The sequence below is a fragment of the Ammospiza caudacuta genome, chromosome 6, assembly GCF_027887145.1.
Source record: "Ammospiza caudacuta isolate bAmmCau1 chromosome 6, bAmmCau1.pri, whole genome shotgun sequence".
Lineage (NCBI taxonomy): Eukaryota > Metazoa > Chordata > Aves > Passeriformes > Passerellidae > Ammospiza > Ammospiza caudacuta.
Genome location: NC_080598.1, coordinates 34579869 through 34606704, shown reverse-complemented (window position 1 = coordinate 34606704; position 26836 = coordinate 34579869). Strand labels below are relative to the sequence as shown.

The 26836-nt window shown below is 40.1% G+C and overlaps 3 protein-coding genes across 3 annotated transcripts in view; 1 reads left to right on the top strand and 2 right to left on the bottom strand.

The window, feature by feature from the left end:
• AVEN (apoptosis and caspase activation inhibitor) overlaps window positions 1–8989 on the bottom strand; it is an 88298-nt gene extending 79309 nt beyond the window's left edge. The window contains exon 1 of the mRNA XM_058806962.1: window positions 8743–8989. Within this exon, the coding sequence (XP_058662945.1) occupies window positions 8743–8985 (243 nt within the window). The 5' untranslated portion in view covers window positions 8986–8989. The remainder of the gene's footprint in view (window positions 1–8742) is intronic.
• Window positions 1–15949, top strand: part of CHRM5 (cholinergic receptor muscarinic 5) — a 44261-nt gene extending 28312 nt beyond the window's left edge. The window contains exon 2 of the mRNA XM_058806960.1: window positions 14280–15949. Coding sequence (XP_058662943.1) covers window positions 14363–15949 — 1587 coding nt within the window. The 5' untranslated portion in view covers window positions 14280–14362. The remainder of the gene's footprint in view (window positions 1–14279) is intronic.
• Window positions 15950–22881: 6932 nt separating this feature from the next.
• Window positions 22882–25189, bottom strand: LOC131559522 (fibrinogen-like protein 1-like protein). The gene is made up of 2 exons (XM_058807917.1): window positions 25042–25189; window positions 22882–23582 (listed from the first exon to the last, which is right to left on the bottom strand). Exons 1-2 carry the CDS (start codon window positions 25187–25189, stop codon window positions 22882–22884), a joined length of 849 nt encoding a protein of 282 aa, XP_058663900.1.
• Between the last annotated feature and the right edge of the window lie 1647 nt (window positions 25190–26836).

Genomic DNA, 26836 nt, shown 5'->3' with positions numbered 1-26836 from the left:
TATAGGTATTTGCAAATCATTTTGTTTTTATGCACTATGTTTTCCAGACTACACCTGATAAAATGCAAAGACAAAACAAAAATCTTGATATTTAATATTTTGTGTATTGCACTTTCTGATTTGTCAACAGTATTAATAAGATCAAATTGTATTGTAAACATTCAATCTATTCCATCATTACAGTGACACATACCAGAGTAAGCTAAAAATTATTTCTGTAAAAGTATTAATGGAGAAAAAGTGACACATGTGTTTGTATGTTCACAGTCTTTTCATATTGATATAGTGACCTGTTGATGAATTTGTAGTGAGCCTTCAGTGATTTTTCATTGTTGCCTCTCAGAAACAATTTACTTTCTTATTGTTCACCTAGGTATCAGAATTCTTCCAGTACAAATTCAAGTTTCTACTATAAACAATTTTTTTAAACTTGAGGAAAAAAGAAAAAGCTAAAGCTTTTTTGGTTTTTTTTTGGTTTTTTTTTTCCCTTTAGACTGAGGAAGGAAGAGACTTGACTCAAAGGTTCTTTCTTGAAAAGAAAAAAAAATATCCCTACAAAGAGTAATCCTCTTCACTAGTTTGCTCTATTGGTGACCTTTAGAGAGATCTACCAAAGCTGAAGAGAAGCTTAATTAGCAGAAAGGGCAGCTGAGAGAACAGGTAGCATGAAGAAAAAGCTTCTAGTCTTTATTGTACGGGATGAGAATTTTTGAAAGAGGGATGAAATACTAAGACTGGTTCATAAATGTTGGATACTGGAACTCAGCACTCTGAGTTAGCTAAAGATAGTATTAACCAAGAAAGATATCTGATTCTGAAATCAATGTTTTGCCTAACAGGAATGATGCTCCGGTTAAAGGCAAAAAACATTTCATCATGAACACAAGAGACTTGCACTTGACGTTTTGACATCAAATTGCTACTGCTTCAACAGTCACAAAGTATGGTTCTAAAGCTTTCTTAACAACTTCAGCAGCAAAAACTATTTCTCTCTCCTTGATTTTTAAAATCTGTTATGGGTAATTCAAACAGATTAGTCATGTGACTATAACCTGGTATAACCAAAGATTCCTCTCTGAAAAGCATCACTACAGTGGCAGAATACCAGTATGAAAAACCAGAAGTCGTCTAGATCCTGAAAAGTTCTTATGTCCAAACCTATTTACAGCTGAAGAAAAGAGCATGCCTCATATCTAGTAACATTTGTAAAAAGCCTAACATTAAAAAAGGCTCAAACAATTCTACACAAACATCTCCATGTTTATTTTGTCACTATCAGCCTCTTGACATGCTCAGTGTTGCAATGTTGTTTCATACTTGAACCATCATTGTGAAACTGTTTCATAACTATACCAGAGTGGTTCATGTATCTGTCACTGCATTCACTCAAAAAGCAACCTTTGTTATTTTTATATCAAATCTGAATGCAACTTACTGCAGACATTTTAGAAATTATGACTCAAACCTCTGATATCCCTTCCTCATTGACATCCAACCTTTTTTGGAAGAGGGTGGAGGGAGAAATCCTGTGAAAGATATTTTTTCTAAATAGCCTTAAAGAATATGCTTCCCTAAATCCATCATGCACCTTAAGATAGCAGTGAAGAATCACTGTTCAAGGTCCTCAATGCTACAATATTACACTTAAAACCCCAAGATGTTAAAATCTAATTTTATTTTGCTATTGGTCTGGAGTATAATTCTGAACAATAAGAGTTACCTCACAAAGATGCTCCTACAACATGAAGTTAACACTGCTGAGAAGAAGCTTCAAAAGTAATTTAGAACTTTCTGAGAGTGCAAGCATATCCAAATTACCAACAAGGACTGGGCTGTACCTGCTGGGATGCACTACAAACCCATGATTTTATATGCCCATCATATCATTATATGCTACAGTTCACACTGGTGAGCCCACTTAGGTGCACACAGAGCAGTAACTGCAGCAGAACTCTGCATCCAGTTTGCAGTGGTGAGATACAGACAGTGTTCAGCTTTTTGGACAACCAGTGGGCAGCTTCAACTCTGCCTCCATCAGGAGTGAAACCACACTGAGTTCACTACTATTACATCCAAATGTAACCTATAACCTGCAAAGCAAATTTGCATCAAAACCCCATCCTTGACAGTAACTCAAACTGAGAGCCACATCAAAATCACTGCAGGAACCCCTTTTTTCTCATTAGCACAATTATTTTTTTAAATTTTGTCTCTAGAAAAACATTTTACTCTGAGACAATAATCCTTTGACATCCTTGCTAGCAATTTTGTTGAAGTGGAAGAAAAAGACATACTGAGGCAAGGCCTCCCAACAGGTCAGTGAAAGAGCCTAGGAAGAACTGCAGTGCAGCATCACCACTCTGTTCCTAAAAGACAGAGACCCTGGCTATTTCAGGGTTAAGGAGAGAGACTGTACAGTCTCTAATGTAGAACTATCCTCTGGGAAAAGAGAAACAGGAATAGAAACAGGACCTTAAGGCAAGGTTCTTACACACTCCAGCAGATCTATGGTTTTACAGCAGTTTATTACAGTGTCTACCTGTACAGAAGTTGAAGACTTATTTTAAAAAATAAAACAAACAAAACAGAAAAACTCAACCCTCCCCCCTAGACCCCCTACATACACATAATACAGAGGAATTGCATACATGAAAGAATAAATGGGAAATAAATGGACCCCCCTCTATGCCTTAGCACAGAACACTGAATCACACAGGCTTGAAATCCTGTGCTTGTGAAAACCTTTAAGAAATATTCTGCCATACTGTTTAAGTCTCTAAATCACCACTAAATCAATCATCAGCATTTGTTTAATTCTTTTTTTAATACAGTGACACCTTCTGACTGCTACAAAACACTGTGCAGCACTATCAGACTGGCTGGAAACTCAAAACAGGGCTCCTGAAACTACCCAGTTTCTTTTGTGAGGAAAACCAGCAACAGCACTGCATGGCACAACTTTTTAAACAAATTCACCACTTCTACAAATTTGTTTACTTTTCAGCAGAAATGCTTACTATCTCTCACTTGATGTACCCAAACAAACTCCTGTATTGTGCTATCTGGGACCAAACACTCATCCCAGTAGCACAACAAGATTTTTAGCTCAGAATTACACAGTGTACCCTTCCTACAAATAATTTTTCTTCACAGCTGTGTTTCAAAGACCCAGGGGCAAGTCCTAATAACTCACACGTACGTGCGACTTTGACACGTTGTGCGTTCAGAAAACATCACCCTGAGACGAGAACATTCCAAGCCCATGATGCGCACACATCCTGACTGCTCACCAAGGAATTCCGGCCCAGCACGGGAGGTGCCAGCGCCAAGGGCGGGCTGCCTGCACCACCTACTGGTGCCTACTGGTGCCTACTGGTGCCTACTGGTGCCTCCCAGCACCGGCCATCGCCCCCGATGGATGCACACATGGATGCACGCTTGGATGCACGCATTCTTAGCCTGCGGAGTTTCAGTTCTTCCCGAAATTCTAAAATCTTCAGTTAAATATGATGGGAAGTTCTTCTGCAATACTCAAATAATTACAATTTTATATTTCCTCTGAATAAAATTCACACCAATTTACTGGATAATTACATCTAAATAAGATTATGATTGAAAGCTGTGTTTCACACAATTAACCAAATATGCAGCCAGTAAAGTTACTTCTTTAAGCTAGAAAATATCTAGGACAACCTGTTACCAAAAAGCTACCAAATTACTACCCCAGAGATTTGAGAGTAGAAAAGAGGAACAAAAGCATTTAAGTAGGTGAGGACAGAAATGCACAGCCATCTAAAATATAAAAAACCCCTCAAGCTCTTTCCAAGGAAGTTACAGAAAAAGAGTCAGACATGAAGTTGCTCTGCAGCAATGATATTCAGCTGCGTAATGGGATGCTTCAATACAAATCTCTTGTTATATCAGCAGGAAAGCTGGTAAAATATGCTGAATGAACAACAATAAATATCACTAAACCATTCCACACTAAACAATTAGGGACTATCACGAAACTCTGGAGTCCCACTGTAAAAAACAGGTCCTTCTATTGTCTAGAACCCAAAAACAATAAATTAACTTTGGATGTATAAAAAGCATTTATGCTTTTCCATTGCACAGACAGCCTTGAAAAAATAAAAGAAAAATAAATAGGGCTGTGACAAGTGGTTACACAGCAGGTCTACTGTGTTATATTTATAATATTTCATTATAAATATTTTTCTGTCCTGATTCCCATGTACTTGCTACACAAGCTATCTAATCTTTCAGTCACAAATTTTATTCTCAAGGCCCCAATTAAACCTCTTCCTTCTTAATAATGTTTTTCTTCTTGTCCTGCCTAAAACGGATCTCTTTGCATCAACCTCTCTACTCTATGGAACATTGCTAACCAGGCCTGTCCAAAGTGTCCTCTTTGCCAGATGAAACAAAAATTGAAATAAATAGATAAATGATATACAAAGAGAAAGAACCAGGTTCTTCAGCATTTCGTCCTCGGTCATATCCTCCTTACTTATTTCTTCATTCCTTCCCTCTGAACTTTCCCCAGCTAGTCCCAATCTTGCAAAAAATAGAACTAGTTCTTGAATGTACTGGCATCACTAATTGATACCTTCTCATCCATTAAGCTGACAGTTCTCTTCTATAAAATTGCACCTTAATCAGTCACACACTGCTACAGATATTTCCTATGCAGATGTGGTTGTATTATATATGACCTTGAATCACACCCAAATGCAGGCTGTTTCTTCCATTTGTTGAGACTGTGTTCTGTGCTCCACCCTCCTGCCAGTTTAGCACTGTCTGCAAATATTAACACTGTATATTTTTATCCTTCCCTGCTGGAATTATTAATAGAAAACTGAACATGAGTAGATAGAGAATGAAGACTTGCAGAATTCCATTTCACAAAACCAGTTTGATACTGAGCTATCACAGTAGAGAAACTTCTCAGAAGGGAAGCTCTTCACACTGCATTAGCAATTAAGTACAGCTCACAAATTGATGCACATTAATCTAAATGAGTTTTTTCTAGTTGTTTTTGAGAACATTAACACAAAATGTCAGAACATTTACTGTCTTCAAGATACAGAAATCTATTATTCTCTCTGCACAAGTTCTGTCACAGTGTTCTAAAGGCAATCAAATATATCTGTATTTGTTACTTTTGTTACTGTGCCTCTCAACTGCTTTTTGCAGTTGCTTAGATGGTAAATAGTTCACTCATACTAATTAGGAAAATTAATCTGATGCTGACAGCATTAGATGTTCTCTTAGATCACTTCTATATGTGCATGGACTACAAGAATGAAGACACAAAAATACTAAAGTAATGTGATGCATCTTGAAACTAACCACACATGAGAAAGACTGCACTAAAATCCATCTGTTAACATCCATTTGTGAACAATTAAATGTTTACTGCAACACTGCCCAAAGCCAGGAAAGGAACATTGAAACAGACCTGCCAATTCCAACTGCACTGGAGTAGCATCATGTACCACAGGCACACTCAGTGTATCATTGAATGGGAAGTTAAAAGAATACTCATAAATTGCAAATGTAATAAACCTAAAGGACAAAAGAAAATCTCCTTAAACTACTACCAATGCTCAAAAAATGTGGTCAAGGACCATCAAAACAAAACCCAGCCTCATATCCACAATTTCAGAAAGTTATTTCTATTTTAATATACTGTATCTCTTAAAGAGAGCAATTTTAAAATTCTGGCAGTACATAAAACATGAATTCTGAGTTAGACTGAAAGTGGGAGATAATATTGGACCAATGTCAATTTACTTAAGCATTAAAATGCCACATTTTACTAAAATTGAGTGATTTCAAATGTGTTTTATTTATTTAATGTAGCATAGATGAGCTAAAGCAGACTGAAAGAATGGAAAAATATTCAAGATGACAGAACTACAAAGAAATCTGCTATTTGGTAAACCAGCTGGTCTTAATTAGACATTCATTTTTGAAGGGAGGACACAAAATCTTCAGTAATCAAGCCAGTTAAATCAACATGCACACTAGTTACAAAAAGACATAACAAGTGGAAGATCCTTTTCCCTGTTCAAAAGGAATAAGAACACTTTTTCACATGGTTTCTAAATCAATTTCATATTTAAGAGAAGTAGCATCTTGTTTCAAAAGTGGAGCTGGGAATTTACTCAGAGAACCACCTTCTCAAGAGCTGACAGAAATCACAAAGCTTTCTTCTCTAAGGTTCTGATCCACAGCTGGATCTACCATGCAGGGCATGGATACAAACATAACACCAAATCTCCTTCTCCCTTAGCATATAGCTGAGGAGGGGAGAACTGACTTAGCAATTTCTGCATCTTCCCAGGCTTTGCAAATAATGCAACTGATCACCCACGACTAAAACCAAAGAATTACAGGACTCCTGCAGCAGTGTAAAGCACACAGTGCCCAGTCTCATCGTGCCCCACAAAGCTGCAAACTGAATGTGCCACCACAACACCTTCTTACCCCTCTTGTACAGTCACAACTAATGTCTCCCTGCAGCTTCAAATGCAAGCTTAGGAGGCATTAAATTAAAACAACCAAAACACAACATTTTAAGACAGTGTTTTTATGTGAATGCAATTGACTAAGAAATATTGCTGACAAAATATTATGCAATTTAATGTCAATTTCTACTTCACTGTAAAAAAAAAAAAAAGAAAAAAAAAAGAAAAAAAAAAAAGCTTTTTCTGAGAAGACCCCAGCATCTCAGCACACAGTAAGGAAAGGGAATGTGGTACGACCATCACACTCCCTGCCTTATTACCTGACTTCCCAGTTTTGCAGCTCACACATCACCACTTCAGAAGATTTACCCCCTATTGCTGAAAGACAGCAGGGTCTTGTCTCACACAAAATGCTTACTCTGGGCCAAGCATCCTATCACTGAGGTGGTGCACTCTTGTAAAACAAGTCACTCTGCTGAACACAGAACACTAAGGAGCTGGGATTAAAAGGGGGCAACTCTCTGTCAGATAAACGCTGGCTACACTGATGGAAGGAGGAGGCTCTCTCTGCTCCAGAAGTGGTGAATTATGAGATTGGCTCAGAGGTAGCACTAAAATTCAGCAGCTGCAGGCTGGCACAGCTGCTGATGCTGTGGCTGGATTGCTGGAAGCCAATCCCAACCAAGCTGCTAAACACAAAATTTGTGGCAGGTGCACTAAGAGACCGTATAGTGCTTAACATCAAAACCCTCCAGTGGAGGAAGAAGATTACATTACACAACAATCTTTAGCAGTGTTCTCAGAAAATCTTAGCTATTGCTTCATTTTTAAAGTCCCAAATCATAATAGCCTTGGCTATTATGTGCTAGGCTAAGATAAGAGCATATCCAAGTCAATAACAAAGTGAGCAGCGGCAAAACATATTTTAATGTGTCCCAAAAGAAACTTTTTAAATTGCAGGGTTGAATGACTTAGGAAAAAATCAGTCCAGGATAGAAATTTTCCCAGCTAATACACAGAGGTGCTGAATTACCCCTGCATGCTCCTGCAATTTATGAGGGAACACTGTTGTTTTACATCCAGGATCCAAACCTGTCCCCAAACATCAATGTGAATTCAGCAATTTATATTGCTTTCATGTGAAAGCACTGACCAGCATTCTAAGTAACTGTACCAATCAAGTCGTAACTTTCATCTCCCAAAATAAGACTAAATACAATAACAAAATTAATATTTTTATATCCACCAGCAAGCATGGGAGTTCTAATACAGATAAAACACTGGGTGGGTTCAATTGAAGCCATGGATCATAAAAGTCAAAGTGAATCTAATCAACATGATGCTGGAATTGAGGTAGCATCTGGTCCATCATCTACATTAGGACTCCCAGTGCTGCCAACACCAATTAGCATTAGGTCATCGTTATAATCTCTTTGCCAATTCAGGGACATGATTTCCATGTTGCAACAATGCTAACAGAAGAAAACCAATCTGAATTAAGTAGTCAAAGCATTTTTTATGGGGACTCTTTTCGAAGGCACAGTGTTGATCTCATACCATGGTGAGGCAGATAATGCCTCCACAGGAAATTGCCTATGTAATTGTGGTACACAATGGTTATGTCTGCACTACTTTTAATCTGCTAAAGCATTTTATAATGGGCTGATGCACAACTATCAACTTCTATTAATGGCAAATGATACCCAGTGAATCACAGATACCCACTAGGTAAGGTGTGCTCTGGTATCATGTCTTCACTGCGAGTTCCACAGGCTGGACAGGACACACGCTCATTTCAACTTCTGATCATAGAACCGCCAAGGCTGGAAAAGATCTCTAAGATCGTTCGAGTTCAACTATTAAAACATCTCAAATGTGCCAAAACTGCTCAACAATTCTTCATCTCAATTTGCAAACTGAGGAGGCATTTTTTTCAGACGCATTTTTAAAACAACGCTTTTATCTTTTCAGCGCAGAAGTATTCACGTATTTTGGCAAGACAAGCCCTGTGCGATGCTGCCCCAGAGCAGGAATACAGCACAGGGATGCTGCAGATGCCGAGCTGTCCCGGGCAGCACGGCCGGTACTCCCAACGCACCCGCAGACTGGGGCACAGCAGCAAGCGTGGCTCCACCTCGGCAAGGGGAGGAGCAGGGGAGGGGAGGGGAAGGGAGGGTTGTGCCCCCAGCCCAAGGGCCGCCCCGGGGCCCCGCACGCTCAGCTCCGCCTCCCCCTGCTGCCGCGGAGGGCGGGCTATCCTCCCGCTTACCCGCCGGTGCTGCTGGGCGCTGGGCGATGGCGCTGCCCCGCGACCTCGGGGCTCTCGCCTGCCCCGTCCCCCGCCTCCTCGGTGCCCGTAAGCGCCGCCTCTTCCCCGGCCCCCGCCTCCTCCGCGCCCGTGGCCGTCCCCGCCGCCTCCTTCCTTCTCCGCGTCGGGCGCGCCGGAGGGGCGCCGCCGGCCGTGCCGGGCCCCTTCCCTGCGGGGCCTGCTGCCGCCCCGCTCCGCCTGCATGGCCGGGCTCGCCTGCCGCGGGCCGCCGGGGCCGTGCCCGTCCCGCCCACTGCCGGAAAGGGCCGCTCGCCGGGGCCCGGGGAAATGGCGGCGGCGGAGCGGTCTCGGCAGCGCCCCCTGCGGGCCCTGGCAGCCCCGGGCCGGGCCGGGCCGGGCCCGCACCTCCTGCCGGTACCACGGGGCAGGGAGGGCGAAATCGCGTCCACGTGTGTGAATAAAAACAGAAAAAAACATGTATTTAGTGCTTAGAAAATAGAGCTCTTAGCTAAAGCTAGATGAATTATGGGATTGTTTAGGTTGGAAAAGGTCTTGGATATCATTCAGTCCAGCCGTTAAGCCTGCACTGCCACTTCGACCACTAAACCATGTTCACATTTACCACATCTTTTCAATACCTCCAGGAAAGGTGATTCTATTGCTTCCCTGGGCAGCCTGTTCTAATGCCTAACCACGCTCTTGGTGAAGAAATCTACCTAATACCCAATGTAAACATCCTCAGGTGCACCTTGAGGCTGTTTTGTCTTCTCTCTGGCATCCCAGGAGAGAAGAACCATCACCGCAGCCTCCTCTGAGGCTGTTCTAGACGGCAATATACCCTCCCTGAGCCACTTTTCCTCCAGACTGACCAAACATCTCCCTCAGCTGCTCCTCACAGGACTTGCGCTCCAGACCCTTCCCCAGCTCCGCTGGCCTCCGCTGGAGCCGTCCCAGCACCTCAGTGTCATTGCAGGGACAGCGGGGCCCAGAGGGGGACACAGGACTCGAGGTGTGGCCACACCAGTGCCCAGCGCAGGGCAGGCAGCGCTCACTGCCACACTGCTGCTGATGCCAAGGTGCCATCGACTTTTTTGGCCACCGGGGACCTGCTTGCTCGCGTTCAGATGCTGTCAGCCAGCGCCTCCAGCACCTTTTCCACTAGGCAGCTTTCCAGCCACTCTTGCCCCAGCCTGTGGAGCTGCATGGGAGTGTTGTGACCCAAGTGCAGGACCTTTGCTTTCTGTAGCAAGTGAGGGAAAAAGCAGCTGATCCCAGGCAGAAAGGGTGTTCGGCAGACACCTGCGCTGCATGAACCACATGAGTTGGCTCTACAGCCTCTTGAGGAACATCCTTCTCTCAGGACACAGAGCAGAGACACAGGAACAGCTTAGTGCTAGGCTGGTTTGTCCTGCTATTCTTAAACTAAGCAGCCACTCATGCTGTTCTTGAGGCAGTTCACCAGTTTCCTAACACCAGCTAGCCCCATCCCTCTTGAACACACAGGCTGTCATTTGACAACACATTAAAATATCAGTCTGGTTTTGAAGGGCTTTTCAGCCCAGGGATCATTCCAGCAAAATGTGACCAAACCTCCTATTTTGTGAAATCATGGGCTGTACTGTAGCTGCACAACTACCTGTGTTGTGGGCTGCTGAGTTCCGGGGCACAGTGGGCAGCAAATCCGTAAATTAGCTTAGCACACAAGCAAATAAATAAAGTAAAAGGGAGCAGCTTTGGCAAGCACATTGCAAAGACATGCAAGCAATACTCATGCAGCCACCGCAGGTCTGACAGAATGAGATGGAGCTAATAAAACCTGGTGAACCCAAGCTGTGCCTGCATCTGTGGTGCAATTAATCTGTGACACGAACAATCTGCCTGCAGATAACTGTAAGCTGACTTTATATACAAATTTAACAACTCACAATAATTAGTACTTACAGATAGATTGAAAAAAAATATCATTACTACTTGGCAGCACATAACAAATACCATTTCAACTCACAAGTGTGAACATCATACATTAATAATTATGAGACAGCAAAGTCATGATACTGTACATATGCATTTTAATTTTATAATTTAGTTTTGATGTCCCTATTATTATCATCTCTTATGATAGACAATGAACATAAATTATGTTACCATAGCACACAGAAGTCCCTCTCACAGGCTCTATTAGCCTGAGTGATACACAAATAGATGACAAAAGGTAATCCACCAAGTGTTAATACAGACCTATGAAACAAAAGAGGATAGAGAATAACGAGATCATATGAACAGCCAACATGCCAAGAAGAGATCTTTGCATACTAATAAGTCAACTGTGTCAACTTTATAGACATCACAGTAAAATAGCCCATTAGGGAGGGAAGGCTTTGCGTGATCAAACAGTGCTTTTTATTAATAAATTATTAAGAAATTATGTCGTTTCTGTAATGTATTATCAGTATTTCTCCAAGCCATCAGTTGGGTCAGTTTAAACCAAGAACATCTGTGTCACAACAACTACAACAACAGCAACAACAATTTCTGCTTCTCCTGCTGCTCTGAAGTCTGCAATCCACATGGCGTAGTTCGAGCAGTCTTTCTTCCTGTTTACTAATGTTAGGGAATGTAAGAGACCTGAGAGGAAGGACACTTGCTATCTATGATAAAGACAAAGCATTACAGGCCACAGCATCTATACAATTTCCAGTCTTCCCTCTCCTGAGGCAAGTGCTATTTCTGGCAAAAAAAGGCAGAAAGTTGAAACAATCTGTAGTTGTTCTACATGGCTGCTCAAACCCAGGTGTTAGGCAAATGTAGTTTGTAAAGGTTTATTCCTCTACCTGATATTCATAGCTGTGCCTTTTTAAGACCATCTCCAGCCTTAGCTGATATCATGCAAAAGCCCAAGGCCGGTACTGGCCCTCGCTAGTGCTACATCGCAGCCAGGCAGCAGCTACATCTACACCTTCTATCTCTCAGTCCTGGCTCAGATCCTGACTCAGACCTGCTGGCTGGGCTTCCTGGCTTGCTCTCAGACATGCCTCATCACTCCAGACTTGCTGTGCAAGCACTGGACCATCACTGTCTCTCACCTTCTCATGAACCCAATGTGCTTCTCCACATCCTGCTGCTTCTTCGTCAGCCTCAGCTCCCACCTCCTGTGGCATTGTCCTCACCTTCCCTCACAGAGTGAGCAGGCCTCATTGTTCCCTGAGATTGCCACACTAAACCCACTGCCACACTGCCATGCTTGAAAATTTAGTCAATGAAGCTTTTAATGCAGAGAACAACTTTGTTCTGTCCACAGCAAAAGAAGCGTAAGACATGGAGTAAGAAACAGATTCCTCTCTCACAGCTCAGTTACCTACCACAGCCATGCAGCTGCTCCACACACCTTTGTTTCACATGAAATGAATTGCTACCCTTCAAGTTTTTGTGAAGATTTGTAAAGCCAGTGCACCAGCCATCAAGACAGCTCTGACTTGGGGGAGATCTTTCCAGAACGCAGAAGCAAGATGAAATGTCCTTCTTTGCATAGGACTAATTAGAACTGCTGTGGCACTTCAGCTCTTCTTGGCAGCTAGACTGCCTCTGGAGGTTGGAGAGAGAGAGCCAAGCATACAGATGGTCAACATGCATGTATTATGATTGTTGCTAGTCTGCAAGGTCTATACATGAATTAGAATCCTGTTGAATTAGGCTCAGTGTATAAGCAGAATACAAATGCAGAAAAATTTAAATATAAAATGGGAGATGATAGACACACACAGATGGAGGAGAACCACTCTGGGAAGTACGATAGGCAGAAGTCTCAGTATATCAGGAAACTTACCATTATCCAGTTTCATCACAAAAAGAGATCACCATTTAATCAGGGTTTGAAGTAGAAACATGATACACTTCAGTGGATGTTTAGGAGACCTGGGGAAAAAAGTGAAGGAAACAGTAAAAGCAAATAAGGATCATAGAATTGTAGAATAATCAAGGTTGGAAGAGGCCTGTAAAATCAAGTCCAGAATGCAGAACTACCACTGTAGCCCCTAAACCACTCAACCGGTGCCAGGTGCAGGCACCTCTTAAACACCTCTAGGGCTGGACAAAGAGGACAATGTAAGAAAATTACATGCTTTTCTGAAAGTTCAACTATTGGCTGTAAAAAATTCTATTCAGGTGGTGAGAGACAGGACACAACTTCTTGGTACAAAAGTCAGATGTGGGAAAGAGATAGTCTGTAAAACCTCACAGTTAATAAAAGGCACTTCCCAAGACCAAAGAAAACAATGTTCTGAGAGTTAGGATGAAAGATGAAAACACAGAGAAGTGGTGTGAATGGATAGGGAGGACCATATAATAGAGATCTGATGTAGAGAGAATCTTAAAGACTTAGAAATGGACTTTAATAGGTCATTCATGTGATAATTTTAGCTGAACCTATATCTGCTTTGAAAAAGAGATCATACCAGTTTTATACAGGCTAAAACACCAGTAGAAAGATCTGTTAATAATTTAGCTTTCATTTCTGACTTTGAAAACTGAATACTATTTGACTATTTAAAAATTACACAGTTTAGTGAGACTAAGTGTCAAGTAAGTGAGTAGCCATCACCTGATGTGATGGAATTACTAAAAACCCAGTAGGTATCTTTGAAAGAAATTTTGCCTAATGCTGGTTCACTGGCACAAGAAACAGCAGTGAGGAATGTAGAAAGCAATGGATGTCAGTGGCATGTATACATTAATAGAGTGGTCCTGTTTTCACCTTTTGCTGCTTATGCAAGTATTATTTCAAACTGGTATTTGAAATGGGTTGTTAAATTTGCATTTTTTACCAGAACCAGTCTTCTGGTTCTTCCTCTGCAGTTTACTCCTCTGTATCCTCAGTCCTGCCATTCACTCATCCAAAGTACCCAGACTGTACTTCAGTGCTTAACCCCATCAGTCTTCTCTGTTCTAAGATCTCTTGATTGAGTTTTGTCCACAAATATCTTCTTGGCCTGCTTCATTTGCTCAAAGATTCCCCTCCATTGCCTCAGCACTTCTAACACCTATTTGTTTCTTGCTGTCACCATGCCAGCGTGGCTCCTAACTCCCATGCACCCCCAGTATTCACTTACTCATTTTCTGTTGTTGGTGATTTTTACAACTTTTGAAAGATAATTCCTGAAACCTTGGCATGCATTTTAAATACTGTATGAAACAACACAGTGACTCACTGTCCTACTGCAAAACCTTAAATGTCTGTGTTTGAGAATATGTAGAGGGTTCCTAAGACACTCAAAATGTAAGAGCTGGGATGGTTGACTGTCTTACGAAATAATAGTTAGACTGCATTTTGAAATGTCATAAAATGCCAGAGCACATTGTCCTAGGATGTACATTTGTGTGTTTTAGTTATGTTCACAATTGTAGAAATAGCAATCAAAATGTGAAAAGAGAACACAAATATTGTGATAAGTTGTTTCACAGGTGTTTTCATAATAACTAATGGAAATGTGTGCTATTGAGCTACTTAAATTTTCTGATTTTTTTACCTTTGATCTTTATAGCTATCTCCAAAAGGATGCTTCTGACTACAGAAAGCAGTATGCAACAGTGCTAAGGTCCCGATGACAACACACCAAGGACAGCAATGGAAGTCAATTTATTCAGCAATTCTACTGTTGTAAACAGTTCATCCATCAACCATAAGCAGTTAGAAGGGCATAGCCTCTGGGAAGTCATTACTATTGCCACTGTAACTGCAATTGTAAGCTTAATAACCATAGTGGGAAATATTCTTGTAATGATATCCTTTAAGGTCAACAGTCAGCTCAAAACTGTCAACAATTATTACTTGCTCAGCCTTGCCTGTGCAGATCTCATCATTGGGATATTTTCTATGAACCTTTACACATCCTATATACTCATAGGCCATTGGACTCTTGGAAGCCTCGCCTGTGACCTGTGGCTAGCACTGGACTATGTAGCTAGCAATGCCTCAGTAATGAACCTCCTAGTCATCAGTTTTGACAGATATTTTTCCATCACAAGGCCTTTAACTTACAGGGCCAAACGCACACCCAAAAGAGCTGGCATCATGATTGGTATGGCTTGGCTGATTTCCTTCATGTTGTGGGCACCTGTAATCTTGTGCTGGCAGTATTTTGTGGGTGAACGAACAGTACCACCTGAAGAGTGCCAGATACAGTTTCTGTATGAGCCCATTATTACCTTTGGTACTGCAATTGCTGCTTTTTACATTCCAGTGTCTGTGATGACCATTCTGTACTGCCGCATTTACAAAGAGACCGAGAAACGCACCAAGGACCTCGCTGAACTGCAGGGCTCAGAGTCTGTGGCAGAGTATGAGACGATAAAGCCTCAGAAAACTCTCCTGAAGTCTTGCTTCAGTTGCAAGCAACAAAACTTAGTCAAAAGAGAGGGGTGTCAGGCTTCGTGGTCCTCATCTAGCCGAAGTACGTCAGCTACGGCAAAGGCCTCCCAGGCAGCGAGTACGTGCATGGACTGGGCCAAGGCTGACCAGTTAACCACCTGCAGCAGCTACGCCTCCTCCGAAGACGAGGATAAACTTGCCACTGACCCAGTTTTCCAAGTAACTTACAAAAGTCCATCTAAAAGTAAGGCAGAAGAGTATAGTGAGACTACAGATGTTGTTGTCAAAGACCAACCTGAAGAAAGTGATTTTGAGAACCAGAAATACTTTTTCTCGCCTACCAAAGAACACGTACAAAAAAGTAAAAAATGTGTGGCCTATAAATTCCGTTTGGTGGTTAAGGCTGATGGCACGCAGGAAGCCAACAATGGTTGCCGAAAAGTAAAAATAACTCCTTGTTCTGCTGCTCTGTCAAAGGACCCTTCCATCAAAAGCATGGATCCAAATATAAATAACCAAATCACCAAAAGGAAACGCATGGTTCTTATAAAGGAGCGCAAAGCGGCACAGACTTTAAGTGCCATTCTTTTGGCTTTTATCATCACTTGGACTCCCTATAATATCATGGTTTTGATCTCCACATTTTGCTCTGACTGCATCCCCCTGACACTGTGGCACCTTGGATACTGGCTATGCTATGTGAACAGTACTGTTAACCCCATGTGTTATGCCCTCTGTAATAAAACTTTCAGGAAGACTTTTAAGATGCTGCTTTTCTGCCAGTGGAAAAAGAAAAAAGTGGAAGAGAAACTATACTGGCAGGGCAATACCAGACTGCCATAGTTGTTCTTGTATAAGAAATAAGGAGATATATAGATATTGATGTAACCTAACAAATTCTGTATTTTCAAAGCTATTGCTGTTGTGTCTAGTGGTTAAAAAAATCTGCTGAAAAGTTAAATTTTGCATGAAAGTAGTGTGCTTGGGATAAAAATGTCAGTGGCTGCTATAAGCAACACAGGTTGTTTTTGACTATGCAGTAGAATTGCATTACAATTATTATGTTTGATGTCTTATGTCCTTTCTTTCAGCCCGAGAATAGGTGGAGTAAACTATATACTAGAAATTAGACTGGGATGATCATCCAGTCATCAGGTTAGGTCATTCGGTCTGTCTCTCTGTAGAACAGAACTGTTTCTTCCTATAGTTCTTTGCTAGTGTATTGTTTATTTAGTTTTCAGTGTTCCAAGCAATGCAGCCTGTGCTACCTCTGTTTTGAGGCTTTGAGATGAAACTGTTGAGATGAAACAAGGACTATCTAAAGGGTAAATGCTGTCATCCCCAATACTAAGTGGTTAAGGAGATTCATGATACTCCCAGTGAACACACACATTATAGCAGGACATAATACTGAGAAAATTTCTACTTTAAGGATGACTCTTGTGGAGACTTAAGAACAGCTCATAGTGGAAGAGCTTATAGTGGAAGAAATAGATATTGTATTTTGTACATGAAGGAGCCAGTCCCAATATCAGTTCCATCCTGCAAGTCACCATCATTTTCAAAAATGGTGACACCTGAAATTCTCCAGTTCCCAGTACCTCTGAAGGAAATTATGAAATTTTATTCAACAGTGACAAGGGTACAAATCAGAACTGACTGTATGGCATAATGGACACAGTCTGTCTACAACACAAGGAAAGTCTTTTTTGCAATCTCCTTTGTTGCACTACACCTTGCTCCAAAAGTTTCCATAACATTTACCTATATATAGTGAGAAAAATGGCATCCTTTAAAGAGGAAAGATTTTTTAAGCAACTTTCTTATGTTTCTGTAAAACTATTAATAGCACGTTGAATTCTTTGTCATTAAGTAGCTTTGCAAGTACTAGTCAACATCAGGTGCTTGGAAATATAAGTTATCTTCAGGCACTCTCTTTTGGTCCAGCGAAACCACATGTGGTACAGATGTGGCTGAAGTCAACACCCCTGCTGGCTGTGTCTGCTGGGACTGGCTTGTACTGGCCTACTTATGAGCTAAGACTGACCATTGGCTGAGATTAGAGAGGGCTTTTGGTGCCGAAGCTGAGCTGTCTGTGCCTTCCTGATGTCTGCGCTAGACTGGCAGGAGCCCTGCAGCACTGACCAAGTGAGTGGGTAAGCAAGGGGCTGCCTTCAGCAGAAGGCTTTTGGAATGGAGCTGGTGACCTCCCTGTGGTGGGAACAAACAAAAAGCTTCAGAAAAGGTCCTGAGAAAACAAAGTTAACAGCAGCAGGAGTCATGAGGTGTGGAAGTACTAAAGAAAAATGTTTATGAAAGAATGAGAAAGATATGTACACAAAGTTCAAATTCAGTTCTAGCCTTTCTATCAAAATTCTGAGTGAGATACTCTGGAATATTAGTTTGGGACAATTTTCATGATAAATCTACTGAACACTTTAGCAGGACATTGCAGTGGTGACATTAGCCAGTTGCACATTTCAGGGGTTGTATAAGTCATCGTGAATGTACCATTGCTCTCAGTGAAATTGTTTGCATAACGTATTAAGTTATCATACCATCAGGATGTTCTCCTACAGATAGATAAATCCTCCATGTCAACAATCACAGTACAAGTGATTAACATGTTTTTAGCCCCAGTGTCCACAGGGGAAAATTTTGTCAGTGAAAGATTAGCAGTGTACTAATGCAAAAATATGTTCTCTAAGGCCACATGATTGATTTTGTAACACACCATACTGGGCCTCTTATTTTGTATGTGCATCAGCATATGGTTACTTATGAAAGGAAAGCAGAGGTCTTTATAAAAAACTCTTTCATCAGCTTTGTTCTGTCACTATCCAGAGCTTTTCCTGTGTACAGTAACTATGTACAAATTAGTTGTTAGAGTGGGTTTATTTTATATTACATCAGACCAGTCATTCAGTAAACTATGTTTGATTTTTAGCAAATGAATGTGTCTCTCTGGGGGCACAAGCTGCAGTTAAAGACAAAATTTATGGGGTAGTAACAGTTCATGCTAGCTGCACTGTTATTGCTGAAATGAAGCATTGGCTCTTACTGGAATTAAATGGACTATTTTTGTTGGTTTTGAAGTTTGTTAATCAAGAATGTTCTGTAAATGTTTATGGACTCTCTGCTCAGTAAATGTATTAGAATACCCAGTGATGGATGCAACAATGTTGGTTCAATGTAATTGTGAAATATGTGCACAAATTATGCTGCTAGCACCTAACCATGTGAGAGATTACATGGCCACACATGAGTACATTGTAAATATCAAGAAATATATGAAGAGGTGTGCGTTACTTTATTGTTATGTAGGATGCTTATTCTTAAAAAAAAATCAAAACCTCAAAAGGACAAATGTGGTCCTCATCAGAGTATCTGTTAGTACTTGGTTGTACTTTGTACCTTTTTAAAAAGTGTTGTGGGACTTCTGCAATGTAGGACAATCTTATTATCTTGTTATCTGTCCTTTTAATGACATTTTTACTGATCCTGTAATTGATTATTGTCATGGACTAATGAAATGCTTTTTGTAAAACTACATTTTGGTTTCACATAATTTCATATACATACGTCTATATAGATATGTATGTAGTGTCAATATAGATGCATAAATACACATCCCTAACTAAGCTTTTCAGAGACCCAGTGCCTTTTATATTTTAAAGTATTGAATTTTCCCACAAAACAGGGATATGATTTTGATCTCTTCCTTTTCATATATGCCAGCACCCCTACATATTCCAGATCCCCATAATTTATCAACCAACATTAATTTTTTGCAAATATGATTTATGTGTGTAGATAAATGTAATGCTCCTGCAGCTGCTGGGTAGTCAGTGACTTCTCTGTTTTGAAACACAGGCTAAACCTTAACTGTAGAAAATGATACGGTGTCTTTTCACTTCACTACTTGGCTTCACCACCAGCAAGTCAGTAAGAGGCCACTCTGTTTCTTATTTGGTCTCCCCCAAATCTCCATTACTGCCTTTTGAGCTCCCTAAGAAATATTCTTACACAAACATTTGACAATTGAGTGTCATAAAATCTTGAGCTTTAATAAGCTTCTTGTTTATGATTTTATTAATAGCTACCCCATAAGCAGTTAAAGCAGTTTAAAATTGATAACATCATGTTGTAAAACAGGAGATAATCTATGTTTACTAGGGGTTTCAGAAAGAGATGGTGTTACAATTGTTTTTTCCATCTTGGTAAATGTATTTTTTTACAACTAAGGAATTCAGTCTTTGTTGCACTCTGTAAAAACACTGCCTTTTACTCAGTATTTTTGCCATTGGTCACTAAATGTCACTAGTTTCTTCATGTGTCTGCTGATACACTGAAGTCAGTCCTCCTCAAATAAACCAAACATTTCAAATCCTTCAGAAGTTTTCTTCTCAGCAGGTCCTCCTCCAGACCCTGGTTGCTGATGGCTTCTGTTTCAGTGGACCTCTTAAGCTGGGGAGGCTTTTACTGAATTCCTGGGTAACATGCCGAGATAGAAGCTGAAATATCTTTTAATCCTTACATGCAGCAGCAGCCTAGACGTAGTGGAGGTCAGATAGTTGTTTTAGTGTGTGCTGTCCATAAGGCCTCCTTCAGTGTGCAATTCATCAGGTAGCTATAGGAGGAAGAGTGGAGAGTGGTACAGCGGAGGATTCCAGCTGTGGAACACAGCTGGATTCAGCTCTGTAACCCCCCACTCTGACTGTGGCCTGATGCCTTCTGAAACACAAAAGACATGAGAAAATCAGGCCATACAGCTAACGTTGTCAATTTTTTGATACAGCATATTGCATCAATAAATTAACAACATTAGTCACTTAGCCCCTAAAACCACTTTGTCATACTTTTAAACCTATGGTTATACATAAAAAATAAGGTTACCTGGAAGTCTGTAAAGTCAGAAACAAAAGCAAGCACTTTCTCATATGAAAACTGAATTATTTTAAAAGACAAATAGTGAACAAATTCTGAGTTGATTAATGTGGTATTGAATGTGAGAGTGTGCTTACATTTCCTGCAGTTGACAGTACAAATGCAGAGAAATGCAAAGTAGGAGAGGATAAAAAAAACTATTTCACTGCTATTGTTAGGAGATTGCATGTTTAAAGTGGAACATGCCTCCCATTCACAGGTGCTTAGAGCTGGAACCTTTTGCTCTAGATCTTGTCATACTTACTCATTTTGGAAGGCTAATTATTTGACCAAATAAATTTGTTTCCACATCTACTTCTGGGAAGACCCTCCTTCTTTCCCATACTGCAGGAGGCAGTAAAATCAGGAAAGGCTGAGAGAGAGTGTAGGAGAAATGAGATAGGCAGAAGAATTTAGGAGGGGTAGAATAGAAACCCCCATGTTTCAGTCTGTGATTTCACTGATGCAGTGATGAAGGCCAGATGCCTTCAGCATTGTTCTGGGTATCTGGTGATCAAGGTTCAGCAACGGAAGAAAAAAAATCTGTTCAGTTAAGATAGTCTTTTGCTAAGGAATTATGAAGTAAAGTTTAGTCTACTCCTAAAGGTTCCACACTGGTGGATGTTCTAGAATATTACTTATTTTCATCCAGTAGTTAGTCCCTAACCTGGCCACTGTGGTAATTTCCATCCATAGTTTTGTTAGAGGTGTGGAATATAGCTCAGTCCCTGAGTTCAATTAAATGTTTCAGGTTTTTTTGCTAGTAGTCATTGTTATGAGTTTTTATTACATTTTAAATCTAATTTTTTTACTTTAATTCAATGCAAAGGTTTGTAGGGCTAGTTAAAGTATTAACTAGAGTCCCTCCAGCCCTGGACAGCTGGGTTTGGTCTGCTGGTGCCCAAGTTATTCATACAGCTTGTTTGCAGAGTCCTTACCCCCAAAATCCCCTCAGACAAGCTCAGGGTGTGCAGGTTGCCTGCCTTTGATGGTCAGATGCAGCTGTGGGCTCTCCCTTCCACGCTTCCATGTCACGGTTGTTAAAACACATTTTTGGAAGGTGGGTGAACATCTAGCTATATGGCCATGAATTCTAACAAAAGCTAACAAAATATAACATTTTGTTAGTGAGACTGGCAGCACTCAGGTGATTTTCTTGTATCCTCATCACAATTTTGGATAGAATTATGATAGAATTATAGAGATGGAATTATGCAGAACCCACATTACATTGACTCAATGATATAAACTCAATTCAGGTACTAACCATTTCTTCTCCTGTCACACTTCTGTCTTTGAGCACAGATTCAGGGGGGAAAAAAATCAGATGCTGCAAAATTGGCATGTGTGCTGTGTTGGCCTCACCCACATCACATAGCTGTATCTCTTTCTGAAAATGCTGCAGTGCATCAAGAAAACTAAAAATTGCTTTCTTGGCTTTTCTACTTCCAAAATAGTTTCTCATCTTAAGCAATCATGACAGTTTTGGTCCTCTTAAAACACAGTAGAATTTATTTACTGGAGCAATTTTCATGAAAATTATAAATAGTATTTTAAATTAAAAAGCAGGAATTCAACAGGATCTGTTGATGTAGTTTCTTTAACTGAAATATCAAAAACCCCATACATGATAATCTTATCATTAGTCTGACATTTTGTAAATGCAACAATAAAAACTCTTCAGTTGTCATTCAGTTATTCCAATGATATAGAACTGTGTGAAGCAACTCAAACAGTGGTAAAAGAAAACAAGATCTTCAAGGTTACAAAATTTTAAATCTTTTTGTTTATTGTTTTAAAGCAGAATAATTTATAATTAATCTTTGTTTTATTTTATAGTTAGAAAAAAGGCACTGTTTAATTGATGTCAATGTCGAGTACTAAAACAATTGAAACTCTTAAATGTGAAATAAAGCAGCATTCTCTTCTTTTCTCACAGTGGTATTAAAAAAAGAAAAACACTGAAGCACAGCATGGAACAGGGAGAAGTAACAGTCAAATAAAGGTAAATAAAGTGGAGTAGTCTTCAGGGTAAAAATGGAGGAATAAATAAACAATTGCAATATCAATCTGATCTTTTTAAAAGTATATTCACAGTTTCTTGGGGGAAAAATTCAGAAGGGTTGTAAGCTTTGGATCGGTGGCTTTAAATGGGAAAGCTGGCAATCCCATTAGTGCTGAGTGCTCTGAAATGACGGCAGAAAAGAAAAGCCTGTGCTGAATACTTCACTGTATATGGGATCATTAAAAAGTAGAGATAAAAGAAGAGTCAATGAAGGGGGAAAGAAGCCATGGGAGATGAGGGTAATTCCAATTTCAAATATTAAAATACCATTCACTAAAGTTAGAAAAAAAGGCCTGTTGGAGTCCTATGGTACACAATACACTTCAGTGTGCATTTTGTAAATGTAGCTCTTTAACTGGAAATTTCCTTCCTGCACAATATATGAAGATGTGCAATTATAGATGTGCAATCAGTCATGAACATTGACACCAGTGCAAAACCTTCTGAAATGCATTTTTATTCATGTATATATTGTACAAGACATCATATCCTGCATTTCATATCGGACTTGTCTTATGGCTAAAATAGTATAAAATTAATTATTTAAATCTTCTGGTTATTTAAATCTTGTGGTAAAGGCCTCAGTTTCTGACAGTTTCTCACTTGTGTGGTTGGCAAATTTCTGTGACTTGTCCCAGTACTGGACAATATGTCAACATAAAGCCCCTAGAGAGGCCCAATTTAAATTTCCAGCTGTGGTTACTTAGGGCCATTACTCAGTCAGTGAGTTCACTTGAGTCACTTGAGAAATAGTCCATGTTCCTGTCAAATACTCATGGCTTGTCTACAGTTCTGCTTTCTGACAGGGGCAGGCCTTGGTAGGGTACGACTGGTGGTGCTCAATGGGTTTGACCATCATCCATGCAAACTTGCAGGGCTGTTGCTTGCTGCAGTCTCTTTGCCAGTATATCACGTTCCTGCGGTTCAGGTTTGCCCCAGCACAGGCATCGTACCACCAGCCTCCCCCAGGAATGCCATTGAGCTCCAGCTTAGCACAGTTCATAAAGTAATTGTCATTGTCTCTGTCCTTGGTGGTGAACTTCTGGTTGTCATGGAGATAAGCTTCTGTGTCCAGGGTCAGAGCATCAGTGGCGTTGCCTTTGTAAAGGCCAACCCTGATGCGATACTGAGACTCCTCCCCCTCAATCAGGAATGGCTCATACTGTCCCCATTTGACTTCAGCATTTAGATTCACAAGTTTAACTCCAAGTATGTATTGCACTGAGCTGCCAGTTAACTGATGCATGTACTCATTTCCTAACCAGTGGTTCTCATCAACAGAGCCAAATCCATATTTGTAGTCCTGCCAAGTCCTGTCAAAGTCGACAGTGCTGTTGGCTGTAATGTGCTGGATTACTGTCCAGCCACCATCCTGCATGTTACAAAAGACAACAATTGGTTCTTCTTTTGGCTGGATGATATAAAGGCCATCTCTGGAATTTCCTTTGGAGTGCTTTAAAATCTCAAAGCAATCCCTAGGATAGTCTGAGTAAAAAAAAAAAGAAAGAAAAAACAAACACACACAAAAAAATTAAAGTAAATTCTGTTCAAATAGTAAATTTCAGAAATTGAACTCTGTCCTTTAGAGTGACTGAATGACTCTCTTTAGACTGGAAACTGACTGACTTCATTGCAGCTGATGGCCATTTTTTCAGCTAAAGGGGGAAGATTTCTGGGAGGAACATGCAGGAAATATTCAGAAATTCAAAAAATGGTTTGTTACTCTGTCATACAACAGAAGTATGATTTTGTATTTTTGACAGAAATATGGTTGAAAAGCCAAAAACTGTGCACATTCCTTTTCTACCAGTGTTCTTCCAGACTGAGTACTCAGCAAGTCTGCAACTCCCTCTGCCATCTGTAGGACAACTGATAGCTAGACCTGGTCTTTTCCTCAATCAACAAATTAATTTCTCTTGAACCAATTTATACTTCAGGCACCTCTAACATCCTTGTGTTAAATTCTGAAATGCATGCCATGTTTTCACTGATAGAGAGATATTAAAGCGTATTTCTTGTTAACATAAAGCTTATAAACATCTGAGGATTTTCACAGGAGGAGTTCTTTTCACTCAAACGCCAGGCTAAATTTTATAATGGATTTGCAGTCAGGACGACAGTTCTGTTCAGTGCTGAACACCAGCATCAGGAAGATGGGTGAAACTGCTTTTCCATTTTATTGCTCATCCAGTAGACCCAGAGGGTAACAAAAATGGCATATAAGGCTTGGGTTGACCCTCTCTATTGGGCTAATATATTTACTGGTGTTTTTTAAATGTAACATATTTATAAGGTAACGTCTTGCTCTAGTATAATATCAAGCATCTCTGAGACTGCAGCACAGTGCTCTGAATTTTACAATTGATTCTCAAGCTTTTTAAGAGCCAGAACATAATTTATTTAAATATACATTTACATATGTATGAACTTATAGAGAGAGAATTCCTTTTGTAGAAAAGGATGGCATTCATTGTTCTGTTACTCAGAAATATGTTTATGAATTGCAATCACTCACTTCTCCATAGAGTTGAAAGGCATGTCCTTATGTCATTAAACTGTAAAATATTTGTAATTTGTATTTAATAAAAACTTGACAATTTTATTATCTCTGTGAGAAAAATTCAGTAAAAATTACATTTTCCTGGTAGACATAGCCTACCTGACTCCAAATATGATGCCATGATATTATAGAAGGATTATTTAAGTAATTTATATGGTGATGTCCAAGCCAACAATACACACAGGGAACCTCACAGTTGCCCTTCTCAGTGATCATTATAGAACAACTTCTACAGATGGGTTCAGGACTTTGTGGCAGGACATGTTCATGTTGCAAATTATTCTTCCAGGGCTAGCTTTGGTATGTGTTGGTTGAAAATGTTACAGCAAAGCAATAAAGTAATGCCCAGAACACTTCCAAATCACTGTCTGCCTTGATGAGTACCTTTCTGATGGGCGTTTCCCAGTCTCTCATAGTCCCTCTGGGGGAGGAGGTGGGCATTAGCCAGGCCCAGTGCCTCTCTGGAGCCCAGGGACACAGAGCACTGAGAGAGCAGGAGCAGCACCAATCCTGCTGAGCTCCTCAGCGGCATCGTCCTTCTGCGGCACTCCTCCTGCAGCAATGCAGAGCTGAAACACAGACTGGAGCTGAACATGGCAATGGTTATGGCTTCTAGTGCAAAAGTCCTGAAGGAGAAAGCTTTTGAAATACTGAGCTTCAATACAGAAAGCCTCTGTCAAAGTTGGCTTCTCCCATTTTTGAAGGATCTCTTCTTTCCTGATGTCTCATTTCTGGCAAATCATTCATTTCTCTGACAGAGTGCTGTGCTGAATCACTTAGAACATCTCTCACCTTGTGCCATGCTAGGCAATGAAATATAATGCAATTTTGAGTGTGGCAAAAAGCCATCAAGAGTAATGTAATGACTAAAGAAAAACCACAACTTTTAATTATCAGAGTTAAATTTTTCTTATTCCCTGAATCCAAACTATAGTGAAATAGAGACATCAATGGTCAAAGAGACAGAAGCAGTAACATTAGCTCTGCTGACTGTCTGTAGCTCAAACAGTACTCAGACTAGGCTTTCCTAGTGCTGGAAAGGTTTCCATGCACTGGAGAACTCAACCTGAACTATGCTATGTTGTGAATTTCTGTCTACAGCTTGAAGTAACAGGTCACAGGTTTCAATCAGATTTTTAAAAAAAAGTTCAGTAGAAAAAACAAAAGGACTTTCTTTAGCCTCGTCAAAACCCTGAAGTTCAATATACTGAATTGAAACAGCTTTGAGCCTCATTTTATCCACCTTTTGGGGTACATTAATACTTCATTCAGTACAGAAGAAGGCTCACCAAAATATATCCACCTTTTGGGGTACATTAATACTTCATTCAGTACAGAAGAAGGCTCAGGGTATTACTGGACTAAAACCTGGGGTCCTCACTTAGGCAAATCCCAGATTCTCTGAAAGGAGTTTCTGTCAATAACAGCTTAGAATGAAACAGGTAAACAAATGTTTCCTATGCTCTCAAATGATATATTTCCTTAGACTCAAATCAAACTCTTTTAATGCTCTTTAAAATTTTTTTTAAGGACTGGGCTCCCCACAGTGGCTTTGCTGAAGGCAGAAAATAGATCTACCAGAAAAGCTCTTTAGTCAGGGCTTATTTCCTGCCAGTGTCAGCACAGTCTGCAGAGGCCAGCACCCTTCTCCACAGTGCCTTATGTTGCAACAAAGCCACATTCCTTATAAATCTAATGACTTAGCAGATTCAGCAAACAGTTTTCCAGAGTGAAAAAATTCAGGGTATTATTTTTTAAATGTCCAAGATAAATCATTGCAATAAAGTTCAGTTTTGAGAGTTAATTTTTCTACCTACCATACACAAGGCCAGCAAACCAGAATTTTCTATTCCACCTAAAACTATTCAGTAATAACTATGATTTAAGATTAAAATATAATTTGCCATTTTATGTAAAGTTGTTCATTTGACATTGGAATCATAATAAACTGGAAAATTACATTCTATGAAATTTGGCACAGTGCTTCCCTTTAAGCATTTAAATTCTGCTATACTTGTGTTTTCTACTGTCATGTATCATCTTCCCTGAAAGCTTTGATTATTATTGCTATTATGAAGTATTAAATTATAAATTACTTTAAATCAAACCCTAACCCACAAGCCCAAATCCTGATTTTCATAAAATTTGAACTTGGATCTGGAGGGGTTTTTTAACTGTT

Bases quoted from the DNA above. Each gene is read 5' to 3' on its own strand.
- LOC131559522 (XM_058807917.1), bottom strand. From the start codon at position 25,189: ATGCCGCTGAGGAGCTCAGCAGGATTGGTGCTGCTCCTGCTCTCTCAG. The intron at 23,583-25,041 runs GTACTCATCAAG...TTTTTTACTCAG, and splicing joins GGGAAACGCCCATCAGAAAG to ACTATCCTAGGGATTGCTTT.